The 24,770-nt window shown below is 37.6% G+C and overlaps 1 protein-coding gene across 2 annotated transcripts in view; it reads left to right on the top strand.

Annotated features, from left to right (window-relative positions):
• Positions 1–24,770, top strand: part of LOC143031966 (BTB/POZ domain-containing protein 6-like) — a 77,519-nt gene that overhangs the window by 32,207 nt on the left and 20,542 nt on the right. For both annotated transcript variants that reach the window (XM_076196368.1, XM_076196369.1), the window contains exon 4: positions 17,903–17,998. In XM_076196368.1, the coding sequence (XP_076052483.1) occupies positions 17,903–17,998 (96 nt within the window). The remainder of the gene's footprint in view (positions 1–17,902; positions 17,999–24,770) is intronic.

Here is a 24,770-nt window from a genome sequence, read left to right as displayed (position 1 = left end):
TTTCTTTCTTGCAGCAATTTCAATGGCTTTTCTTTTTAATTTGTGAAGCAATCCTTCTGGGTATTTTAGTTTCTTAAATGCTTCAATGATATATTCATATTCGTCTGCAAAAAATTCTGCACTACATATTCAGATTGCCCTCAGAAAAAATCCTATGATTATTCCCCATTTTGTTTCTTTTGTTGGTCGGTTTCCTGTATACAGAAAACTTGATAACACACGGATAGACGATAAATTCTGAAGACTCAACAATGTAGATAGCAGCATAGAATTGACAGTAGAAATGGAGACTGACAAGAAATTACCTTTTCTGAACACAGTAATTTACTGAATGGATGACACTATAAAATTTTCTGTATACAGGAAACCAACCAACAAGGATGACTTTATACACTATCAGTCAGCACACAGTGAAAAAACGAAACAGGGAATAGTCATAGGACTTTTTCTAGGGGCAATCCGAATATGTAGTGCAGAATTTCTTGGAGACGAATATGAATATACCATCGAAGTGATTAAGAAACTAAAATACCCCAGAAGGATTGCTTCACAAATTAAAAAGAAAAATCATTGAAATTGCCACAAGAAAGAAAACAGAAGATAAAATCATGATCGAATATTTCTCAGTACCATTAAAAAAGAAAGAAAAAAAAACAAGTCCATAGAAACTCTTGCGAACAACAGGCATTAAGATAGCATACACATCAGATAAGAAAATTGGAGATCTGGTGAAACCCGGAACAGTAAATAAAAAGAACAAAAGCAGCGTATTATACAAAATTCCATGCAAGGGATGACCCCTGATGCATATATGTGAGCGAAGCGAGCAAGCCCCGCAGGCCAAGCAACCTGGCGTAGCCAGGTGCGGCAAAGCCTCTGCTTGTATATATATATATATATATACATATATATATATATATATATATATATATATATATTATCTATGTATATAATATACGGGATAGGAGGAAAGCTTTTAGGAGAAGTCAAAAGTTTTTATGAGAGTAGTAGAGCATGTGTCAGGATTAGAAATGGAGAGAGTGAGTGGTTCAAGGTAAAGGTGGGACTTCATCAGGGATGTGTTATGTCACCCTGGCTGTTCAACTTATACATGGATGGGGTGGTGTGAGAGGTAAATGCAAGGGTGGTGGGTCAGGGATTGGAGATGGTTAAAGAAAATGGAGAAAAGTGGGAGGTGAGCTAGATGTTGTTTGTGGACGACACTGCACTTGTAGCAGGATTGGAGGAGGGATTGAGGAAGTTGGTGACAGAGTCTGGGAGAGTGTGTGAAAGGAGAAAGTTAAAGATAAATGTGGGTAGAAGTAAGGTGATGAGATATACAAGGGGGGAAAGTGGCAGCAAACTGGAAGTGAGCATTAAGGAAGAGAGACTGGAGGAAGTGGATAGTTTTAGGTACTTGGGTGCAAATGTGGCAGGAAAGGGAGGAGTGGAGGTGGAGGTAGAATATAGATTGAGAGAAGCGAGTAAGTGTTTGGTGGATTAAATAGTGTAATGAGAAATAGACATTTGGGAATGGATGCTGAGAGGAGATTGTATGAAGGAGTGATTGTACTGACAGCACTGTATGGGGCAGAAACATGGAACATAAGAGAGGAAGAGAGAAGGAGTTTGAATGTGTTTGAGATGAGGTGTCTGAGAAGTATGATAGGGGTTACTAGGCTGGATAGAGTGAGAAATGAGGAGGTGAGGAGGAGAATGGGGGTGGTAAGGGAGTTGGGAGATAGGGTGGATGAAAGAGTGTTGGGATGGTTTGGACACATGGAAAGAATAAATGAAGAAAGAAAGAAGTGTGGAAGGCAGAAGTGTAGGGAGTGAACATGAGGGAGCAACCTAGAATGAGATGAATGGCTGGGGTAAAAGGGGCTTTGGGGAGGAGGGGAATGTCTGTTGAGGAAGGACAGGAGAGGACAGAAGACAGGGGTGAATGGAGAATGGTTGTGTATGGATGAGGTTGTGATGCATGAGATGGAGTGGGTGGGGGATGGGAGTGCAGTGGTATGTGTGAGAAAAATTTGACGCAGCCCGAAGGGATTTCTCCCTGCCTTCTCCTTTTCTACATGGGGGGATGGAGAGGGGCGGTCGCTGATTTTATGAAGTGGCCTTGCTGTGGATGTGCTGTATCTTGTGACACTGCTTCTGACCCAGGGCAGTGGACGGGATGCAGGGGAGACCCGTCATATAGGAGGTGCCAAGATAGAAGGGAGGGTAGAGGGTGGAGGGGAGTGGAGTGTATTAGGGATGGTTTAGGTGGGAATGGTTTTTGTGCCTTTGTCTTTATTTGGCTACCTCCCTTGTAAGGGGGAAGGAGCCTTTGGTATATGTATGTATGCATATATATACAATATATATATATGTGTGTGTGTGTGTGTGTCTGTATCTACCTAGTTATATTTTACAGGAAGGGGAGCTATGCTCGTGGTGTCCCGTCTTCATTTCTCAATTTATCTAAACATTTTTAAATTCATGAATTGTTTTTCCACACACCACTTTTTTGTCCAACTTGTTTCAGATGTGGGGAAAGCTGTTCTTTTTCAGGTTCCTTCTGTAACTGTCTTTCTTGATTTTCTTTCCATGTCCTCATGTATTTCTACTATCCCGTTTTATTAGATCCTCTCTATCAATAGTGTCTATGCCTTTCATGATTCTATAGATACTTATCAAGTCTCCTCTCTCTCTTCTTTGTTCTAATGTCTGTAGTTCAAGTTTTGTTAGTCTCTCTTCATATGATAGTTCTGAGAGTGTTGGTGCTAGTTTTGTAATTGCTCTTTGCATTCTGTCAAGTCTTGTTATACATTTTTTTGTACTTGGCGACCACATTGTCGCTGCATATTCCAATCTTGGTCTTAACAAGGTGACTAGTATTTTCTTCACCATTTCTTTGTCCAGGTATGTAAAAGCCACTTTGATTGTATTAAATTATAAGTTTCTCCAAAAACTTTGTTTATATGCTTTTCAGGGGACATATTATTCATAATAATGACTCCTGGTCCTGTATATGATCCCACTATTCTTTTTTTGCTTCCAAATTCCATTATGCTACACTTCTTGATATTGAATTCCATCTCCCACTTCCTACTTCATTCCCATACCTTATTGAGATCACTCTGTAGCGACTCACAATCTTCTTCAGTGTTCACTTTTTTCAACAATTTTGCATCATCTACAAAGAAGCTCATATAACTTTCGATTCCTTCATCCATATCATTAATATATATAGTAAACATTATTGGGGCCAAAACTCTTCCTTGAGGAACACTACTTATCACTTCATCCCAATAAGAGTGTTTGTCTCTTATCACCACTCTCATTTTACTTTCATGCAAGAAGTCTTCCATCCACTTCAGTAGTTTGTCTTGTATTCATCCTGCAGTTTTAATTTCTTAAGCAACTTCTTATGTGGCACCTTATCAAAAGCTTTTTTTAGGTCTAGAAATGCACAATCAGCCCATCCATCTCTTTCTTGTATTACATCTATTAGCCTTGAATAGAAACATGTTAAGTTTGCGATGCATGATCGTCCTTGTCTAAATCCAAATTGTCTTGGATTTAGTACGTTGTTTTTTCTGAATGCTTTACCCATCTAGTTTTGATCTTTTTTTTTTTTTTTTTACATGTTTTAGCTATCGTACTTGTAAGGGAGACCGGTCTATAAATAGTAGGGTCTTCTTTGTTTCCTCCTTTATATATAAGTACTTTATTTGCTTTTTCCAATCTTCTGGAACTTTTCCCTCTTTCAATGAACTGTTTATTAGGCTATGTATTTTGTCTGTTAGTGCATTCCTGCATTCTTTCAAAATCCAGTTTGCCATTTCATCCGGTCCATGCGATATTCTGACATTGAGATAATTCAAGTGTTTCATTATTTTATTTTTTTATACTTCTATCTCTTTCATAGGGGGAACTCTCTCCTCCCATTCAATATCTCTAGGTTGTAAACACCGATTTAAAATGCTTATTCATAATTTCTGCCATTTCTGTTTCCTCTGTGTATTTGACTCCTCCTTGTCGTAGTTTCTCTAATTCTTGTTTGCTTTTCAGTTTGTTGTTTACAAATCTGTAAAATAAATTTAGTTGATCTTTATATTTTTCTATGATATCTTTTTCGTATTTTATCTTTTCTTCACTGCGCACTTGTACATATTCATTTCTATAACTAGTATACATTTTTCATTTTCAGGTTTTTTGTCTTTTTTCCATTTAATCCAAGCTTTATTCCTTTTGTCTTTTAACTCCCTACATCTTTTTGTTGTACTAGCACTTTACATATCCTTTTTCCTGTTTTTGTCTTGGCACATACTTTTCCACTCTTTATAAATTTTTGTCAAAATACTCCATTTCTCTTCTACTGTTGTTTCCTCCTTGTGTATTCTTTTCCAGTCAGCTTTTTGAAAGAAATCTTTCATTTTGTCAAAGTTTGTTTTTTCATACATCAATCTTCCCTTTCTATATTGTTCTTTTTTTATGTATTTTTCCTCGTTTAGTTCCTGTTCAACCAATATGTGGTCACTTTTACTTATTGGTGTTTTATATTTGATCTTGTCCACTATTTCGGGTTCTGTTGTGATTATTAAGTTCAGTCTCAATGGTTCTTCTTCATTTCTATACCTAGTATTCTCTTGTATCCATTGCATCATTGTATGTTCAATAATCTTACCAAGTAATACATTTCCCCATAGGTCATCTCCATCCTTCACTGTCATCTCTTCCCAGCACATTTCTTTACAATTAAAAGTCGACCATCATAATTATTCGTCCTCCATCTTCCATTATCTTAGTGATATCCTTGTGTCTTCTAACATATTTTTGTGTTCTCTCTCTTCCCACGAAGCCGTTTTAGGAGGCACATGATTTACTACAAACTTTCTGATCTTCTTATCCTTGTCCTCCATCATTATCATCTCTACACTATTCTTTCCATATGTGACATTCCTCACATTTATATCCTTCTTAGTCAGGAACATAACTCCACCCCCTTGTTTTACCTCTCTGTTTCTAGTCCAACAATTATATGCTCCATGTCCTACACTGTTGGGTGGTAGTGGACCTTTCAATTTTGTCTCTACAATTCCCATTTTGTCTGGTTCTTTTTCCTTCAGGTAATCATTCAGTTCGTTCAAGCCTGTTATTAATCAATTTATATTTGTGTAAGACACCTTTAATTTCCTATTACTTCCATCGTGTTTTCTGTTTCCCTTCCATTTTTCTCTGCTATGAACCATTTCCTCACTTTCATATTCACTACTCTCCAATAGAATTTCTCTTTTTCTGTCTCTGTTCTTTTCTTGTTTGTTTTTCCTTAGCTTCTAGTCTTTTTGATTTCTCATCCTCTCTTTCTCTTTTTATCCATACCTTTTTGTGTTGCTCACTGTGTGCTAGTTTCCCTGTTTTTGCTAAGATATTTTCTGCTGTCGCTTGTGACCTGAATTTAACCTTATTTGGTCTGGTCTTATCTATATTATATTTCCCAAGCCTATATATATCTTTGATTTTTCCCCAATTTCAGGTTCATCTCCTTAAACTACTTCTAATATACTATTTACTTTTTCCTTTTCCTCCTTTATTCTTGTAATCCTATTAAGATTATACTTCTCTTCCATCCCTAATATATTTATACACTTTTTATCTGCTAAGTCTCTTATCATATGCTCCGTCTCCTTCATCACCTTAATAACTGTGTCTTCAGTTTGTTCTTTCATATGCTGTCACTGTATCATTAAATACAATTTTGTTGCTCTCTTGGATTTTCTTCCAACCCTGTGCTTCTTTTGCTATGGACTCTCTATTGTCTTTATTATTCCTCTTTAATTTCTCATTCTCATCTACTTCTCTTAACTGTCTTTTTAATTCTTCTATTTCTTTAGTTAGGTTTTTGTTCACCTTTCCTAGTTCTTCCAATTTTTCAACTCTCTGCACAATCCGTGTAAGTTGACCAAACCTACTCCCCCAATGTTCGGTCTTTTTCTCAAGTTTTTCCTCTAGGCTTGCTAATTAAATCCATGGAAATTACTATCTTCACCATCCATTGTGCTGTTCTTATGTATATTTCTAATCTTTACATTTTTGCTAATCCCTTCTTCACCAAAATCATCCGGCCACCGTTTGTTTACAAGGCGCCTGGCCTCCTGGACTCAGTCTTCTTCCTCATTTCCTTCCATTTTCCTCAGTAATCCCTCCCCTTCTCCTTTTCCATAGCCTTCCCACTACACCACGAACTTTCCCCTTTCTTATAAATACAAAAAGGTACTCCCTCGTCGTTGATATCCACGGAATTTATGTTTTTTTCTGGAGTTCCAATCTTCGCTGTCACTTCGACTGTCGTGTTCGTGTATTCACCTCGGATCTGCTGCAGCCTCTGTTCGAGACAGCCAGACACCACCCTACGGCAGTGAGCTCAGAGCTCATTATTTGCCGATCTCTGGGTAGGTCTGAGACCACTCACCACACACCGGGATAGCAAGGTCACAACTCCTCGACTAACATCCCGTACCTACTCACTGCTAGGTGAACAGGGGCTACACGTGATAGGAGACAAACCCAACTTATCTCCGCCCGGCCGGGGAATCGAACCCTGGTTCTCCGGCTTGTGAGGCCAGTGCCTTACCAATCCGCCACCGAGCCGTGAGTGTGTGTGTGTGTGTGTGTGTGTGTGTGTGTGTGTGTGTGTGTGTGTGTGTATTTACCTAGTTGTATTTTGCGGGAAGGGGAGCTATGCTCGTGATGTCCCGCCTTTGTATCTCGCAGTGTCTAGTTTGTTTTTAAACTCATGAATGGTTTTTGCGCATACTATTTCATTGTCCAGTTTGTTCCAAGTGTCCAAAACTATGAGGAAAACTGTTTTTCTTCAGTTCTCTTCTATAGCTATGTTTTTTTTATTTTCTTTCCATGTCCTCTTGTGTTTCTTTTGTCCCAGTTAAGTAAGTTCTCTCTATCGAGTACCTCTGTGCCTCTCATGATTCTGTAGATGGTCAATAGGTCACCTCTCTCTCTTCTTTGCTCCAGTGTCGGTAACTCCAGTTTAGCCAATCTCTCCTCGTGTGATAGGTTTGCAAGTGCAGGTGCCATTTTTGTAGCTGCTCTTTGGATTCTTTCTATTTTCTTTATATTCTTTTTGGTACTGGGGGACCACAATGTCGCCGCATACTCTAATCTAGGCCTTATCAATGTAACCAATATTTTTTTTATCATGTCTTCGTCCAAGTATGTAAACGCCACTTTTATTGATCTTAGCAAGTTGTAAGTCTCCCCGACAATTTTGTTAATCTGTATATCATAGGACAAGTCGTTCGTGATAATTACTCCCAAATCTTTTTCGGATCCTACTTTCTTTACTTCTTTGGTTCCAATTGTATATTTTCCTGATATTCTGTTTTTGCTTTTTCCAAACTCCATTATGCTACACTTCTTAGTATTAGAGTCCACTTCCCATTTCTGACTCCAGTTCCATACCCTATTTAGGTCTTCTTGCAGTGCTTCACAGTCCTCATCAGTTTCTATTTTCCTTAGCAGTTTGGCGTCATCAGCAAAGAAGCTCATGTAGCAGTTCACGTCCTCGTCCATGTCATTCATATAGATAGCAAACATTATTGGTGCCAGCACAGATCCTTGCGGTACTCCACTGATCACCTCTTTCCAATCTGAATATTTTTCTCTGAGCACTACTCTCATCTTTCTGCCAGTCAGAAAGTCCTCTATCCATTTTAGTAGGTTTCCTTGTATTCCTCCTATGTGTTCCAGTTTTTTTAGTAGTTTTCTGTGTGGTACTTTGTCAAAGGCTTTTTGCAAGTCTAGGAATGCACAATCAGCCCATCCATTTCTTTCTTGCACTATGTCTATTAGTCTTGAGTAAAAGCATATTAAGTTTGTGGAGCATGATCTTCCTTGTCTGAATCCGAATTGTCTTGGGTTTAATATGTCATTGTCTTCCAGATGTTTTACCCATCTATTCTTGATTATTTTCTCACAAATTTTGGCTATGGTGCTTGTTAGTGATACTGGCCTATAGTTGGTGGGTTCTTCCTTGTTTCCTCCTTTGTATATTGGTACAATGTTAGCATTTTTCCAGTCCTCGGGTATCTTTCCTTCTTTGAGTGAGCTGTTTATTAAGATGTGTATTTTGTCTGTTAGTTCTTCTTTGCACTCCTTTAGAATCCAATTTGCAATACCATCCGGGCCATGTGATTTTCTGACATCCAGCCTTGATAGATGTTCTGATATTTCCTTTAGTGATGCTGTAATTTCATTCATGAGGGGAGATTTCTTGTTTTTATCTATGTCACAATTTGGCATTTTCTCTCTGGTGAAAACAGATTTAAAGTGATTGTTCATGACTTCGGCCATCTCTAAATCTTCTGTGTATTCTATGTTTCCTTGGCATAGTTTCACCATTTCCTGTTTGTTTTTAAGTTTACCATTCACATACCGATAGAATAGTTTGGGTTGCTCTTTGCATTTGTCTATAATATCCTTCTCATGGTTCCTTTTTTCCTCTCTTCTCACATTAACATACTCATTTCTACAGTTAACATAAATTTGCCATTTGCTTTGTTTTTTGTCTTTTCTCCACTTTTTCCAAGCTTTGTCCCTTCTGTCTTTTGCCTCACTGCATCTTTTGTTGAACCAACATTTAATGTACTCTCTCTCTCGCTTTTGTCTTGGTACATGCCTGTTTACACCTTCATTGTAGTTTTCCATCAATATGTTCCATTTCTCTTCCACTGTTGTTTCTTCCCTATAAAATTTTTCCCAGTTTGCATTCCGGAAGAATGTCTTTAGTTTTGTAAAGTCTGTTTTGTTGTACATCAGTCTTCCTTTCCTATGCTTTTCGTTCCTCTCTATGTCTATTTCTTCCTTTAGTACAGTTTCGATGAGTACATGGTCACTCTTTCCAATTGGTGTCTCGTACTGGACTTTATGCACTATTTCAGGTTCTGTTGTAAATATTAGATCTAGTTTCGATGGCTCTTCATTATTTCTGTACCTTGTGTTTTCACGGACCCATTGGGTCATTGTGTACTCCATGGTCATATCTAGCAGTACATTGCCCCACGAGTCATCTCCTCCTTGCACTGTCATCCTGTCCCAACAAATTTCTTTGCAATTGAAGTCCCCCATAATTACCAGATTACCCTTACCCATTAGTATCTCATTTAGTGATTTTCTTGTATCATCTAGCATTTTTGTATGTTCGTTTTCTTTCCAAGCGCTTGTTTTTTTGAGGCACATAAGTCACCACAAACTTTCTACTTTCATATTCTTGCCTTCGACTTTTATCATGATCAATTCAACATTACCTTTGCCCTCTGCAATTTTTGTCACCTTTAGGTCTTTCTTGGCCAAGAACATGATTCCCCCTCCCTGTTTCTTGTCCCTGTTTTTTATCCAGTTGTTGTATAAACCTTGTGTGTGTGTGTGTGTGTGTCAGCGGCGGCGCCAGGAATTTTTAGTTGGGGAGGCTAAGGGGGGCCTGAGCAAATTTTTTGGGGGGCTAATAGTAATATAATAATACACATATATTATCCTCATTTCAGAAGGGGAGTGGGTTAATGGTTGGGCTAGCACTGATGGCTGACAAATCTTTAGCTCTGGCAATTAAAAATGTCACTTAATGAAATGATTTCAATGGGTGTTTTAAATGTTCAATTTGCTCATTTCAGTTGGGGGGGCTGGCCACTTTTTTTTTGGGGGGGGCTAAAGCCCCCCCCCCCCCCCCCCCCCCCACCCGCCCCGTGTCCTTTTGTATTTCTATCATTCCATTTTTATCAGATTCTCTCTCTCTCTCGTGTGTGTGTGTGTGTGTGTGTGTGTGTGTGTGTGTGTATTCACTTGGTCTTTGGATCACGTGTTGGACTCGTGATCGACAGCTATTTCCCTCCTGGAAGAGAGCTCAGAGCTCGTAGGTCCGATCTATGGGTAATGCTATGACCTTGCACACACACACACACACAACTCCCCGCCCACGAGAGTTGGAGTAACACCCCTCAGCGCTGCGATACTGATATCATTTCAGCCCCGGGCGAGAGTCGAACCCGGACCTCCGTAGTGGCAGGCCAGAGTTCTAACCACAGCGCCATGAGAGGTGTGTGTGTGTGTGTGTGTGTGTGTGTGTGTGTGTGTGTGTGTGTGTGTGTGTGTGTGTGTGTGTTTTATTCCCAAAGTGGAATAAAAGTGTTACAACACACACACACACACACACCACACACACACACACGAGAGAATCTGATAAAATGGGATGATAGAAATACAAGAGGACACGGAAAGAAAATCAAGAAAGACAGCTATAGAAGAGATGTGAAAAAACAGCTTTCCTCACAGAATAATAGACAGTTGGAACAAGTTAGATGAGAAAGTAGTGTGTGCAAAAACAATACATGAATTTAAAAATAGTTTAGATAAAATGAGATATGAAGACGGGACACTACGAGCATAGCTCCCCTTCCCGTAAAATACAACTAGGTAAATACACACACATCTAGACACGAACGGAGCAACACGTATTTTCGGAGCGCTAACTCACAAGCGAAATACGAACAAGAAGATTGAAAACGATCAACGTCGGCCTTGTTGTTTACATAATAATGATTCAGATGTGCGTTCGTGGTAAACCAGATAATGGAAAAGTAGGTAGTAGTTATATCTCAGATTAACTTTTTTTGTTTTTTTAATCAAAATGGAAACCCCTAAATCTAAGGATTCAACAAAGAGAAGCCTTGAAGAAACGAATGAAACACCACTCGGGGTAGTAAGAAAAAATTATGTTTCGCATCAACACCAAGAGATTATGATTATCAGATGTTGGACGTAAGTAGATTTTCTGGATTTGAAAGAGAAGGCAATGGATTACTTAGAGGAATAGAGATGGATAGAGAACTTAGGTACGGGAATAGAATGAGGAATAGAGATATGAATGACATTGTAGGTGAATTATTAGAGCTTAAAAGCTAGTACAAAATGATGTACCAAGAAATATCAACCCTAAGAAAAGCTAACGAAGAAAGCAATAGGGAGATAGACGAGTTGAAAAAGGAACTAAAGCAGCTTAAGGGTGATAATGAGAGGTTAAAAAGTGAGGATACTAATAGGACCGAGGCTTTGAAACGCGAAATTAAAAGTCAAATGAAAGAAGTAACTGAAAAGGTGGAAGAAAAAATCAAGGAGAATGACCTGCAGGAAATAGATAAAAAAAAAATAATAATAATAATAATAAAACAGTGGAAAATTGAACAGGAAAGTAAAGAAATATCCCTAAAGAAAATAATGGAATAACAAGTAAAAGGTAAGGTAAAATTTTACTTTCGACCTTTGTTTGAATATAGCAATACAAAATTAAATAGTGATTTTGTAAATCAAAATGTATCAACGAAATATGCAATTTTGTGTGCGGAAATGAAAATAAAAATACGTTGCTACAACAGATTTCTTAAGTAACGAAGTCGTGTACGACGAATGGTACGCCATGTTTGTTGTGGTAGATGCCGACGTCGGAGAAATGAAAGGACGATAAATTTGTCTAAAACTAAACTAACCTAACCTAACCTGCAAATTAGATATCATCCGGCTGGTCCTCGTCGTTGTCGTCGTGAGAGACGTTGGCGGGCTTTTCAACCACTCGCTCAGCTTTTGTATGGCTATATTCCTCCAATGGTCGAAAGTAAAATTTTACCGGTTAGTTTAGTTTACTTTACTTTAGTTTAGACAAATTTATCGTTCTTTCATTTCTCCGACGTCGGAATCTACCATAACAAATATGGCGTACCATTCGTAGTACACAACTTTGTTACATAAGAAATCTGTTTTAGCAACTTTTTTTATTTTAATTTCCGCACACAAAATTGCATATTACGTTCATACATTTTAATTTACAAAATTACTATTTAATTTTGTATTGCTATATTCCAACAAAGGTCGAAAGTAAAATTTTACCAAAGATAATACCAAAGAAACTGTGATTCAGATTATTAAAGAGAAAAGTAACCTAGTTAGGGACACAGTGGATAGAAAAAGATGTATAGTAATCTATGCATTAAAGAAAAGCACAATGTACCAAGATATCAGAGGGAAAAAGAAGAAAAAGAGATTGCCAAAGAAATACTAAAAGAATTACAAATAGATGAGTTAGGCTGGGACCGGGAAATCAAGGAAACCCGTAGAATGGGCAGGTATTCCAAAGATAAACAGTATAGACCACTAAAAGTTAAACTTAGATCGCAAACAAGTGTAGAAGAAATATTACCTAGAACAGTAAGATAAGCAAATAGCAAACAGTACAAGAATATATGGATAAAAAAAGAAATGAGGAAGAAAAAGAGAGAAAAAACCTAGGAATGAGGCGAACGAAAGGAATGAGAATAGAACTGAAAAGGAAAAAAATGAGTTTTTTTGGAGAGTGATAGATATGAGGCTGAGAAAAAGATATATAGGGAAAATGGAAACAAAGAAAACAGTAAAAGAAGAGGAGAAAAGAAACTAAAAATAGCTTATACTAATATAGATGGAATAATCTCAGGAATGAACGAATTAAATCTAGTCTTAGAAGAACCAGACATAATGGGAATTGTGGAAAGAGATGGATGGGCTGATTGTGCATTTCTAGATCTGAAAAAAGCTTTTGATAAGGTGCCACATAAGAAGTTGCTTAAGGGGACCGGCTGATCAAAAGATGAAAGTCTTTATTAATTGGGTTATTGCACAGAAATTTATGCCAGAAGTTAGGGATACCATATGCAGACGCTCCTCAACTTACGTTCCGAACGGCCAAACGTAAGTGGAAATTAAAGGTAAGTTGTTACTGTACCATACATCCGTAAATTCTATTACCGTATATTATAAAACACCCCTAAATCATTAATTATACACATAACATTGTAAAATAATAACATTAATTTCAAATTAATTAAATTCAAGCAACATAAATTGAGATGGTGGAGGAGGAGAAGGAGGCAAGGCATGTTCAGCTTGTCGTTTGTGCAATGTAAACAATGGACGCAGCGTCATGCGCAAGTATCGTTTGAACTACAGAGAGCGCGCTAAACTAAAAAATTCACTTTTTTTTTTTTTTTTCAATTTTTTTAGAGTCAGTTCTAACGTAAAATCGAAAAAAATGTAAAATGAATGAACGTAAGTAGAGGAGCATCTGTACATCTTTCCTAACCCAAAAAAACTAATCTGCAACCCTTTCATGTTTTGCCCCCCCCCCCACCTCCCTTTCAAAAAAATTGATAATTTTGAAATGGCTACTATAGTAATTGCTCAACATGAATGAAATTAATATAGTGGAAGGACCTCATCCAGACCTTCAAACTAATAGAGAGAAATTTTAGTTAAAGTAATTAGTTTGTGGAATTTTAATTTTTATATTTTTTCCCACCCCGTCCCCCTTCAAATAGGAAAAAAAAAAAAAAATGGCAAAAATTAACCCTTCTCAAATATTAACAAAAATGGGACAATTTATGGATTCACACAACTATACAGCTTGATATCAGGCGCATGTGTTCCTAGTGATAAATGTTGTGATATGAACGATGGTGTACTTCATTTCCTGACATCATATTTTTTCTGGTGTTGGATCAAACATTTTGGTGTTTTATAATTTTTTGTTTTATTTGACCAAATGACAAGACATCTTGTCATCGGAGTTGAATGGGTTAATTGTTAAAGTAATGCACTTTGGCCTACCTCTCCTCCCGAACGATCTGGGGGGAACTGTGGGAAACCGTGGTTTTTGGGTGTGGAAGACAACTGGAGTAATGTGCATTGCAAAACAGGTATAACATGAACAAAAACACTTCAAACATAAAAAAAAACATTAAATCACATTCTAGAGCCGGAGTCCAGCGGTAGCGATCTTTGTGTTTACCAACGATTCGAAAAGTGTTTTGCTAGATTTGTCACACTTAGCGAAATGAACTCCAGCCTCACAAGACTTCCTAACCATCGACTAACGTTACCTCTGTTAGGTTAGGTTAGGTTACTTTACTGTTACCAAGTCTTGCTAATCTAGCACTTCTCACAAATATTTAAAATCTTTGGTAAACAAACATGGCGACGCTCATGGTACCCGCCGATATGGGATATTTTTATTTTTTATGGGTTTCTTTAGTCCTTTTATTAGTCTCCCCCACCCAAAAACCCCAATTTCCCACAGGTCCCCCCAGATTGTTCTGGAAGAGAGGGAAGCCAAACTCCATATCTTTCATATTTAATATCTTAAAAACTACGCAATTGTGCAGGAAATGAAGTACACCATTGCCAGAAGTCACTAGTAATAGCACTCAATCATTACAAATTGTTATGTATTGCAATAGTATATATATTGTACTGACCAATATGTTTCATAGGGCCAAGATGGGGTTGAGTTGGGGGGAGGAGGGGGTTTATTTGCCATAACTATAAAAATAAGGCGAATTTTGATTAAATACTCTGCATACAGACTGTCGATTGCCATACGCAGATGTAGAAATTTTTTCCCAGTTTTTAATTTTTTTTCTCCCAATTTTCATCGATTCTTGACCAGCCGGTCCCCTTAAGAAATTAGAAATTGCAGGAGGAATACAGGACAAACTACTAAAGTGGATGGAAGACTTCTTGCATGAAAGAAAAATGAGAGTGGTAATAAGAGACAAACACTCCAATTAGGATGAAGTGATAAGTGGTGTTCCACAAGGAACAGTTTTGGCCCCAATAATGTTTGCTATATATATTAATGATATGGATGAAGAAATTGAAAGTTATATGAGCTTCTTTGCGGATGATGCAAAGTTGTTGAAAAAATTGAACACTGAAGAAGATTGTGAGTCGCTACAGAGTGATCTCAATAAAGTATGGGAATGGAGTAGGAAGTGGGAGATGGAATTCAATATCAAGAAGTGTAGTATAATGGAATTTGGAAGAAGCAAAAAAAGAATAGTGGGATCATATAAATTAGGAGAAGAAGAATTAAAAAAAGTAGAAAATGAGATGGCCCTGGGAATCATTATTATGAATAATATGTCCCCTGAGAAGCATATCAACCAAATTTTTGGAGAAACTTATAATTTAATAAGAACAATCAAAGTGGCTTTTACATACCTGGACAAAGAAATGGTGAAGAAAATACTAGTTACCTTGATAAGACCAAGATTGGAATATGCAGCAACAATGTGGTCACCAAGTACAAAAAAATGTATAGCAAGACTTGAAAAAATACAAAGAGCAATTACAAAACTAGCACCAACACTCTCAGAACTATCATATGAAGAGACTAACAAAACTTGAACTACAGACATAGAACAAAGAAGAGAGGATACTTGATAACTATAGAATAATGAAAGGCATAGAAACTATTGATAGAGAGGATCTAATAAAATGGGATAGTAGAAATACAAGAGGACAAGGAAAGAAAATCAAGAAAGACAGTTACAGAAGGGACCTGAAAGAGAACAGCTTTCCCCACAGAGTAATAGACATCTGGGACAAGTTGGACAAAAAAGTGGGGTGTGCAAAACAATTCATGAATTTAAAAACAGTTTAGATAAAATGAGATATGAAGACAGGACACCACGAGCATAGCTCCCCTTCCTGTAAAATATAACTAGGTATATACAACTAGGTTAATACACACGTGCACACACATCGTACAAATGGCAAAGATTGGAACTCAAGTTAATAAGCAATATTTGTGGATTTCAACTATGAGGGAGTACTTGTGTTGTATTAGTAGGGAAGGGGAAAGCTCGTGGTGTAGTGTGAACGTGAAGAAAAAGGAGAAGGGGAGGGATTATTGAGGAAAATGGAAGAAAATGGGGAAGGCGATGAACGGGCCCCAGACGTCAAAGAAATTAGTAAAAATGTAAAAATTAGAAGTATAGATAAGAGCAGCACAATTGAATGTGGAGATAATTATTTCTATGGATTTAATGAGAGAGGAGATGACAGCCTCCCCAAATAGCAAGTCTAGAGGAAAAACTAACAAAAATAAATTAATCATGGGAGGTTAGGTTCAGTCAACTTGCACTGATTACACAGAGTTGATAAATTGGAAGAACTAAAGGAGGAGAACCAAAACCTAAATAAAGAAATAGAAGAATTCAAAAGACAATTAAAAGAAGTAAAGGGTGAGAATGAGGAATTAAAGAGGAATGATAAAGAGAATAAAGAGTCCATAGCAAAAGAGGTAAGTGGTTGGGAAAAGTTTCAGGAGAATAACAGAATTAAATTTAGAGATATTATGGAAATTATGGTTCAATAATTACATGGGGGAGTGCCTGTATAGTTTCATTTTACAAGGGAAAAGGGGACAAATTTTATTGTAGTATTTTTAGAGGGATCAGTTTGTTGAATGTAGTTGGGAAGTCATATGGGGGTTTTTGATTTAGAGGTTTAGGAGAGGAACACTGGGAGTAATTGATAAGTAACAGTGTAGGTTTAGGAAAGGTAAGGGTTGCATGGATCAGATTTTTTATAGTAAGGCATGTATGTGAGAAAGCTTTAGCAAAGTATAAGGCTGTGTTTTGGACATTTATGGATTTGGAAAAGGCTTATGACAAGATAGACAGGAAGTCACTGTGGAAGGTTTTGTAGATATATGGGATAGGAAGAATGCTGGTAAGAGCAGTCATGAGTAGTAGAGCCTGTGTTAGAATTAGAAATGGAGAGAGCGAGGTTTGCCTTAAGGATGTGTTATGTTGCTGTTGCTATTCAATGTTTACATAGATAGGGTGGTGTGGAAGTTAAATGCAAGGGTAAAGGGTCAGGGATTGAAGATGGTTAAAGAAAATGGAGAAAAATGGGAGATAAGTCAGTTTTTTTGCTGATGATACTGAGCTTGTAGCAGGATCAGAGGAGAGATTAAGGGAGTTAGTGACAGAGTTTGGGAAGGTAAATGTGGGTAAAAATAAGGTGATGAGATGTACAAGGGGAGAGGATGGCAGCAAATAGGAAATGAGCATTGAGGGAGAGAGGGTGGAGGAAGTGGATAGCTTTAGATTTTTATATGCAAATGTGGCGCAAAAGGGAGGAGTGGACATGGAGGTAGAATGTAGATTGAGAAAAGCAAGTATATGCCTTGGGAGATTAAAAAGTGGAATGAGAAATAGACATTTGGGAATGGACACTAAGAGGAGATTTTATGAAAGGGTTATTGTGCCGACAGCACTGTATGGGGAAGAGAAAGGGAACATAAGAGAGGAAGAGTTTATATTTGAGATGAAAGGTCTGAGAAATATGGTAGGGGTTACTAGACTGGATAGAGTGAAAAATGTGGAGGTGAGAAGGAGAGCAAGGGTTGAAAGAGATGTAAGAGAGTGTTGATGAAAAAGTATTGGGAGGGTTTTGAAACATGGAAAGAATGAGTGAAGAAAGGTTAGCAAAAGAAGTGTGGAAGGCAGAGGTGGAGGGAACAAATTTGAGGGGACGACCTAGAAAGAGATGGATGGGGTAAGAGGATCATTGAGTAAGAGGAGAATGTCTGTTGAGGAAGGAAGGGAGAAGGCAAGAGATAGGGGTGAGTGGAGAACGATTGTGTATGGATGATGCTGTGATGCATGGAAGGGGATAGGGCGTTAGGGAGTGTTATATGTGAATAATATTTTGACACAGGCCAAAGGGATTTCTCCCTGTTTTCTCTTTTTCTGCATGAGGGGACGGAGAAGGGGGTGAAGAAAAGAAGGAGGGAGGAGTAGGGTGGGGATGAAATGGATGGGGGTGGAATTATGCCTTTTGACTTGGCTACCTCCCTTGTAAGGGAGAAAAACACTTGGTATATGTATGTATACACATGTCTATATACATATATATTTGTACATACACACACACATACACACATGCACACACACACACACATATATGTATATATATATATTTCTTTTCTTTTTATTATTAATATTCTTTATTTGTTTTATTTCTTCAGTACATTCTTAAACACCTGACGGAGGAGACGATGCTGGCAGCCCTGGAAACCTCATTTGCTCACGAAGACAAGGAGCTGAAGGACAAGTGCATTGAGGTACTATCGCCCGTATTTGTTACTGTCACAGCTGGGATGCCTCGCCAGACCCAGCTCTGACAAGTGTCCTTCTTGCCTTCAAACCTGGTCCAAAGTAGTATATATATATATATATATATATATATATATATATATATATATATATATATATATATATATATATATATATATATATACATACATACATGATTTCAAGAAGTCTACAGCGACAATGGTGTTGTTGAGTTTATATTGGAGCTTTAATTTCTCTTGTGCAACAAGTTTCTGTGTTGGCTACAAATAGCTGAGGTGTCCAAAAGGCATTTGGTGCGGTTTTCTCTTTTGACACCTCAGCTATTTGGAACCAACACAGAAACTTGTTGCACGAGAGAAATTAAAGCTCCAATATAAACTCAACAACACCATTGTCGCTATAGACTTCTTGAAATCATGTATACAACATGGCCTCCTACCAAAAAATATATATATATTTGTATATATATATACACATATATCTATATATATATGCATATATATATATATATATATATATATATATATATGCATATATATATATATATATATATATATATATATATTGTCATGGGCCTGCTAGGATTAGCCTGAGTTGATGGAAAGTATGTAACTAATTTTGAGTCTAGGGGTAAGTTGAATTCCAGTTCGGGAGCAAGCCCGTAACAACAAAGTAGAACATATAGAGATTACAGGTAGATTACTGTACATTCCGATTAGCAGCTCATATAAGACTGGGATATAAGCTAGGTTATAAGGAAGGTTGGTTAATATAGAAGTCTGCACGAAACTTTAATTATCTATATTCATGACAAAAGAAAAATAAAGGTTTACTGTTTTTACATTTACAAACATACACTTACAGTACACTGAAGGGTCTAACAAATATACATTCTCAAACACATACAACAAATCAAATAAAGAAAACAGTCCAAGACAATGGTTTACACTAATACTTGCAAAAACACTTGGTGTACCGATCTACAGTGGCGAAGGGGTGAGACCAGGAAGGTGAAATCAACAGGGGGGGGGGTGATAGTAGATAAGAGAGAGGGTCGGCTGGGGGCCGATCCCTTTTCTATAGTCGAGGGGGGTGTGGCTTGGCAATTCATGGTCATGCTTCGAAGCCCAATGTATGTCGTACGTTGTCATTCGTATGAGCAACATTGGGTGTTGAGACGACTTCAAAATTTTGATCGTAGCAGGCGGGAGATTTGAAAGTTGTATTCAATTCATGGTGGTACACGTCGTAAGTATACTGGTTAGCACGTGTTTCTAACGATCCCATGTTCTCCCCCATATTGCCCTCAGTTCCTCTTTCACTTCAATCATGACCTGTTTTTGTTGATCCATTTAGATCGCAAGCATATCTGCCATGACCTGTTGTTGGTGTTCTCAGCCACTGAGCGTTGTGCCAAGAGTAACACTGACTGAGGAACGTGTTCTGTAACCTCCCGGTGCAACACTGTGTTATCCTCACATTCATTCAACGCCATAACACTCGACTCCTGCCTTCCCTCAATTTCTCTGTCTTTACCATCACCGGTGGTATCCATGATCACTTGAGTCACTTATCACTTCAATATCAGATCACTTATCACTTCAACATCATCCCATTTCTGACACCAATTGTTACGGATTCTCTTGCAATTAACTCACCTTTTCTATTGCACGTGAGTCGTGATCATGGTGTCACGAGCGAATGGAAGCTCACCTACAATTTGTCCAGGTCAGGGAAAGGCAGGAGTGTCACTTTCTTCACTTTATTCTAACTAACGAATATGAGGATTTTACACGTGTGTTCAACACCGGGTCTAGGCTTACTCTGCTGCTATGCGGGGTATGGCGGGCGACACCAGGACCCCCCCACGCATACCCTTGCTACATACCCCTTGTTTTCTCTCTGAATCACGCATCACTCACACATTATAAATCATGTCAGGTCCATACTAACCATCCAGGCACACTATGCAACATACATTCATGCTCTTTTGCCATATATATACATATATATATATATATATATATATATATACATATATATATATATATATATATATATATATATGCATATATATATATATATATATATATGAGAGAGAGAAATTTGCTAGTAGCAGCGACATCAATCTGATCATTTTTATGACAGTCGCATGCATTATTCGAACCCACTGCTATCGGCCACCCGTAGGATCACCTTCACAGAGCCTTAGCCCACTACACCAACAGACACTTAACCCATTCAACTCCGATGACAAGATGTCTTGTCATTTGGTCAAATAAAACAAAAAATCATAATAAAACAACAAAATGTTTGATGATCAAACAGCACCAGAAAAATATGACGTCGTCAGTCCTCCTCGAGGAGGACTGATGACGTCATATTTTTCTGGTGCTGTTTGATCATCAAACATTTTGTTGTTTTATTATGATTTTTTGTTTTATTTGACCAAATGACAAGACATCTTGTCATCGGAGTTGAATGGGTTAAAAGCCTTGAAACCTGGAATCAAACTGGTTCCCAAGGATAGGAAAGATCACTAATTTGCGACCCCAATTCCTGTTTTACACAAGGCCCAAGTGCACCAGTTGGCAAGGGGTAAGGATGGGAACAAATCCCTTTCACGCTTTTCGCCATTGTAACTATGAGAGAAATTCGCTAGTAACAGCGACATCAATCCGATAATTTTTATGACAGTCGCATGCATTATTCGAACCCACTGCTATCGGCCATAAGATCACCTTCACAGAGCCTTAGCCCACTACACCAACAGACACTTAGAAGTGTGAAAGGGATTTGTTCCGATCCTTACCCCTTGCCAACTGGTGCACTTGGGCCTTGTGTAAAACAGGAATTGGGGTCGCAGATTAGTGATCTTTCCTATCCTCGGGAACGAGTTCGATTCCAGATTTCAAGGATTTTACGTGTCTGTTGGTGTAGTGGGCTAAGGCTCTGTGAAGTTGATCTTACGGCCGATAACAGTGGGTTCGAATCCTGCATGCGACTCATAAAAATTATTGGATATATATATATATATATATATATATATATATGCTTATACAATATTGAATATATACATATGTATATATATGTATATACATACTTATACAATATATATGTATATACATATATGTATATATATATATATATATATATATATATATATATATATACATATATGTATATATATATGTATATATATATATATATATATATACATACGTATATATATATATACTGTATGTAATGAGGAATAGAAATTTGGGAATGGATGCTAAGAGGAGACTGTATGAAGGAGTGATTGTGCCAACAGCACTGTATGGAGCAGAAACATGGAACATAAGAGAGGAAGAGAGAAGGGGCTTGAATGTGTTTGAGATGAAGTGTCTGAGAAGTATGATGGGGGTTACTAGGCTAGATAGAGTGAGAAATGAGGAGGTGAGGAGGAGAACAGGGGTGGAAAGGGAGTTGGGAGATAGGGTTGATGAAAGAGTATTAGGATGGTTTGGACACATGGAAAGAATGAGTGAAGAAAGACTAGTAAAGGAGGTATGGAAGGCAGATGTGGAGGGAGTGAACATGAGGGGACATCCTAGGATGAGATGGATGGATGGGGTGAAGGGGGCTTAGGGGAAGAGGGGAATGTCTTTTGAGGAAGGACGGGAGAGGACAGAAGACGGGTGAATGGAGAATGGTTGTATATGGAAGATGTTGTGATGCATGAAGTGGAATGGACGGGGGGATGGGGGGTGAGGTAGTGTGTGTGAGCAAAATTTTGACACAGCCCGAAGGAATTTCTCCCCGTCCTCTCCTTTATATGGGGGGGACGGAGAGGGAGGGGTCGCCGATTTAATGAAGCAGCCATGCTGTGGATGTGCTGTGTCTTGCGACACTGCTTCTGACCCAGGGCAGTAGACAGGGTGCAGGGATGACCCATCACCTAGGAGGTCCTAAGATGGGAGGGAGGGTGAAGGGGTGTGGAGTGTATTCAGGGATGGAATGGGTGGGAATGATTTTATGCCTTTTCCTTTTTGGCTACCTCCCTAGTAAGGGGGAAAAAAGCCTTGGTATATGTATGTATGTATATATATATATATATATATATATATATATTCATATATATATAAATATATAGATATGTATATACATATATATATATATATATACATATATATATATATATATATGTATATATATATATATACAGGATATATATATATATATATATATATATATATGTATAAATATTTATAATATACAGTATATATATATATTATATATATATATATATATATATATAAATATATATATACACAACACAATGTATATATATACACAATGTATATATGTGCAAGGTAATGCACATAGGTAAAAATAACAGTAAGTACGATTACAAGTTATTTGGAAATTCGTTAACAAAAGTGGATAGTGAAAAAGATCTTGGCGTAATTATCAGTAACGACCTCAAATCATCCAAGCAATGTATTTCAGCCTCTGAGAAAGCAAATAAGATTCTGGGACTGATTGCGCGATCTTTTGATTTCAAAAGTCCATCACTCATTAACAAGCTATATAAATCGTTAGTTCGTCCACATTTGGAATATGCTGTTTCTGTATGGTCACCGAATCTCATTAAAGACATTGACAGACTGGAAAAAGTACAACGGCGAGCCACAAAACTGATTCCAAATATCAAAAATAAATCATACGAAAATCGACTAAAACACATGAATCTATTTTCCCTAAAAAAGCGTAGACTCAGAGGTGACTTGATACAGGTCTTTAAGATTTTAAAGGGAATTGACAATATCAAAAGTGACAAAATTTTCACATTGAATGAGAATCAGACAAGAAACAATGGTCTCAAACTGTCCGGAAATAGATTCAATTTGGAAGTAGGTAGAAACAACTTTGTCATTCGTGTAGTTAATGAATGGAATAAACTTCCTGCACAGGTAGTGCAATGTAGTTCAGTTCGAAGCTTTAAGAATCATTTAGATAAATACCTAAGTAAGATGCTGTAATGATTATAATTTGTCTTATATTATATTATTAGTTATATGTCAATTATTTATTATTTACTATTTGTTTATTTAACTATATTATAATTATATTTTATTTATTTTATTAATTATTATTATTATTATTATTATTATTATTATCAAATAATAGGATCAAAAAATAATGACAAACAGGAACTCACAGTCGGAGAAAATAAACTTTGAATAAAGAATCCTATATTTCGGCTATCAACTGTAGCCCTCTTCAGGAAAGATCATAGAGTAGAGTACAGAGTTGACTTATAAGCTACAGAGAGGAAGAGATGTGGACAGATGACCTCACTCAGGTGCGGGGCAAACTGGGGTGGCGGAGGAAGGAGGGGGGAGGTTGTAATGTCCGTACCAACTTGTTAACTACCGCGCGTGAAATAATGTCGGGTGTCCACTGCCCTTTAGAAATATTAATATTAGGGCATTCCTCAATTAATGCTGATTCAACTATTTTCCTCCTGAAACCGCAGTGGGACTTGAACATTAATCTGGCCTTACCCCAATCGAAAGAATAATTCTTATTTTTGACATGAAGAAATACAGCTGAGTTTTCTTGCCCATACCTAATTGACCTTTTATGTTCTGCCAATCTAGTGTTCAAGTCTCTCCCGGTTTGACCCAAGTAAACCAAATCACAATCTTTGCAGGGCAAACAATAAACACCAGGTGACTCAACTTCCTTCGGTTTTTGTTGAACGTTCACAATTTGCTTACGCACGGTGTTAGGATAGTGATAGGCAATAGTGAGAAGTTCATGAGGAAATAACTTAGTAGAAGAACTGATGGTATTATTGAATGGAATTTTTAAAATGTCCTTAAAGGAGCAGTGAAAACTTGAGGGGACGGAAGTTTTAAAATTGTTGGCCCTACCCTTACTGAGGGCTTGGTCCAGAAACCAAGGTGGATACGCCAATTTCTCAAGTTGACATTTGATCCCCTCAATTTCTTGGTCCAGAAATTGAGGACTGCAAATCCTGAAAGGGTGATTGCTAAAAAAAATGAAGGTAACTCCCTGAGTGGGTGGGCTTATGGTACACTGTAAAGAATAAATTATCATCAGTTCTTCTTATCAAGATATCCAAGAAAGGGATTTGGTGTCCCTCTTCCCATTCAACTTTAAATTTAAGATTCGGGGTCAATTGGTTCAATTTGTCACGGAACACTTCAAATGGGCCCCAACTGTCATCCCACGCCGAAAAGATATCGTCTACGTATCTGAGCCAAATCATTTCGGGCAGCTCAGATACGTAGACAATATCTTTTTGGCGTGGGATGACAGTTGGGGCCGAAAAGATATTGTCTACGTACCTGAGCCAAATCATTTCGGTTGGCTCAGATACGTAGACGATATCTTTTCGGCGTGGGATGACAGTTGGGGCCCATTTGAAGTGTTCCATGATAAATTGAACCAATTGACCCCGAATCTTAAATTTAAAGTTGAATGGGAAGAAGGACACCAAATCCCTTTCTTGGATATCTTGATAAGAAGAACTGATGATAATTTATTCTTTACAGTGTACCGTAAGCCCACCCACTCAGGGAGTTACCTTCATTTTTTTAGCAATCACCCTGACAATGTTAAGAAAAGTGTTGCCTCTGGCCTTTTCTTGAGGGCTTTCAGGATTTGTAGTCCTCAATTTCTGGACCAAGAGATTGAGGGGATCAAATGTCAACTTGAGAAGTTGGCGTATCCACCTTGGTTTCTGGA

This window comes from Oratosquilla oratoria, chromosome 12 (assembly GCF_046742065.1).
Source record: "Oratosquilla oratoria isolate Oo_2021 chromosome 12, ASM4674206v1, whole genome shotgun sequence".
Classification (NCBI taxonomy): Eukaryota; Metazoa; Arthropoda; class Malacostraca; order Stomatopoda; family Squillidae; genus Oratosquilla; species Oratosquilla oratoria.
Note: the sequence above shows the minus strand (reverse complement) of the source record. Positions and strands in the feature narration are given on the sequence as shown.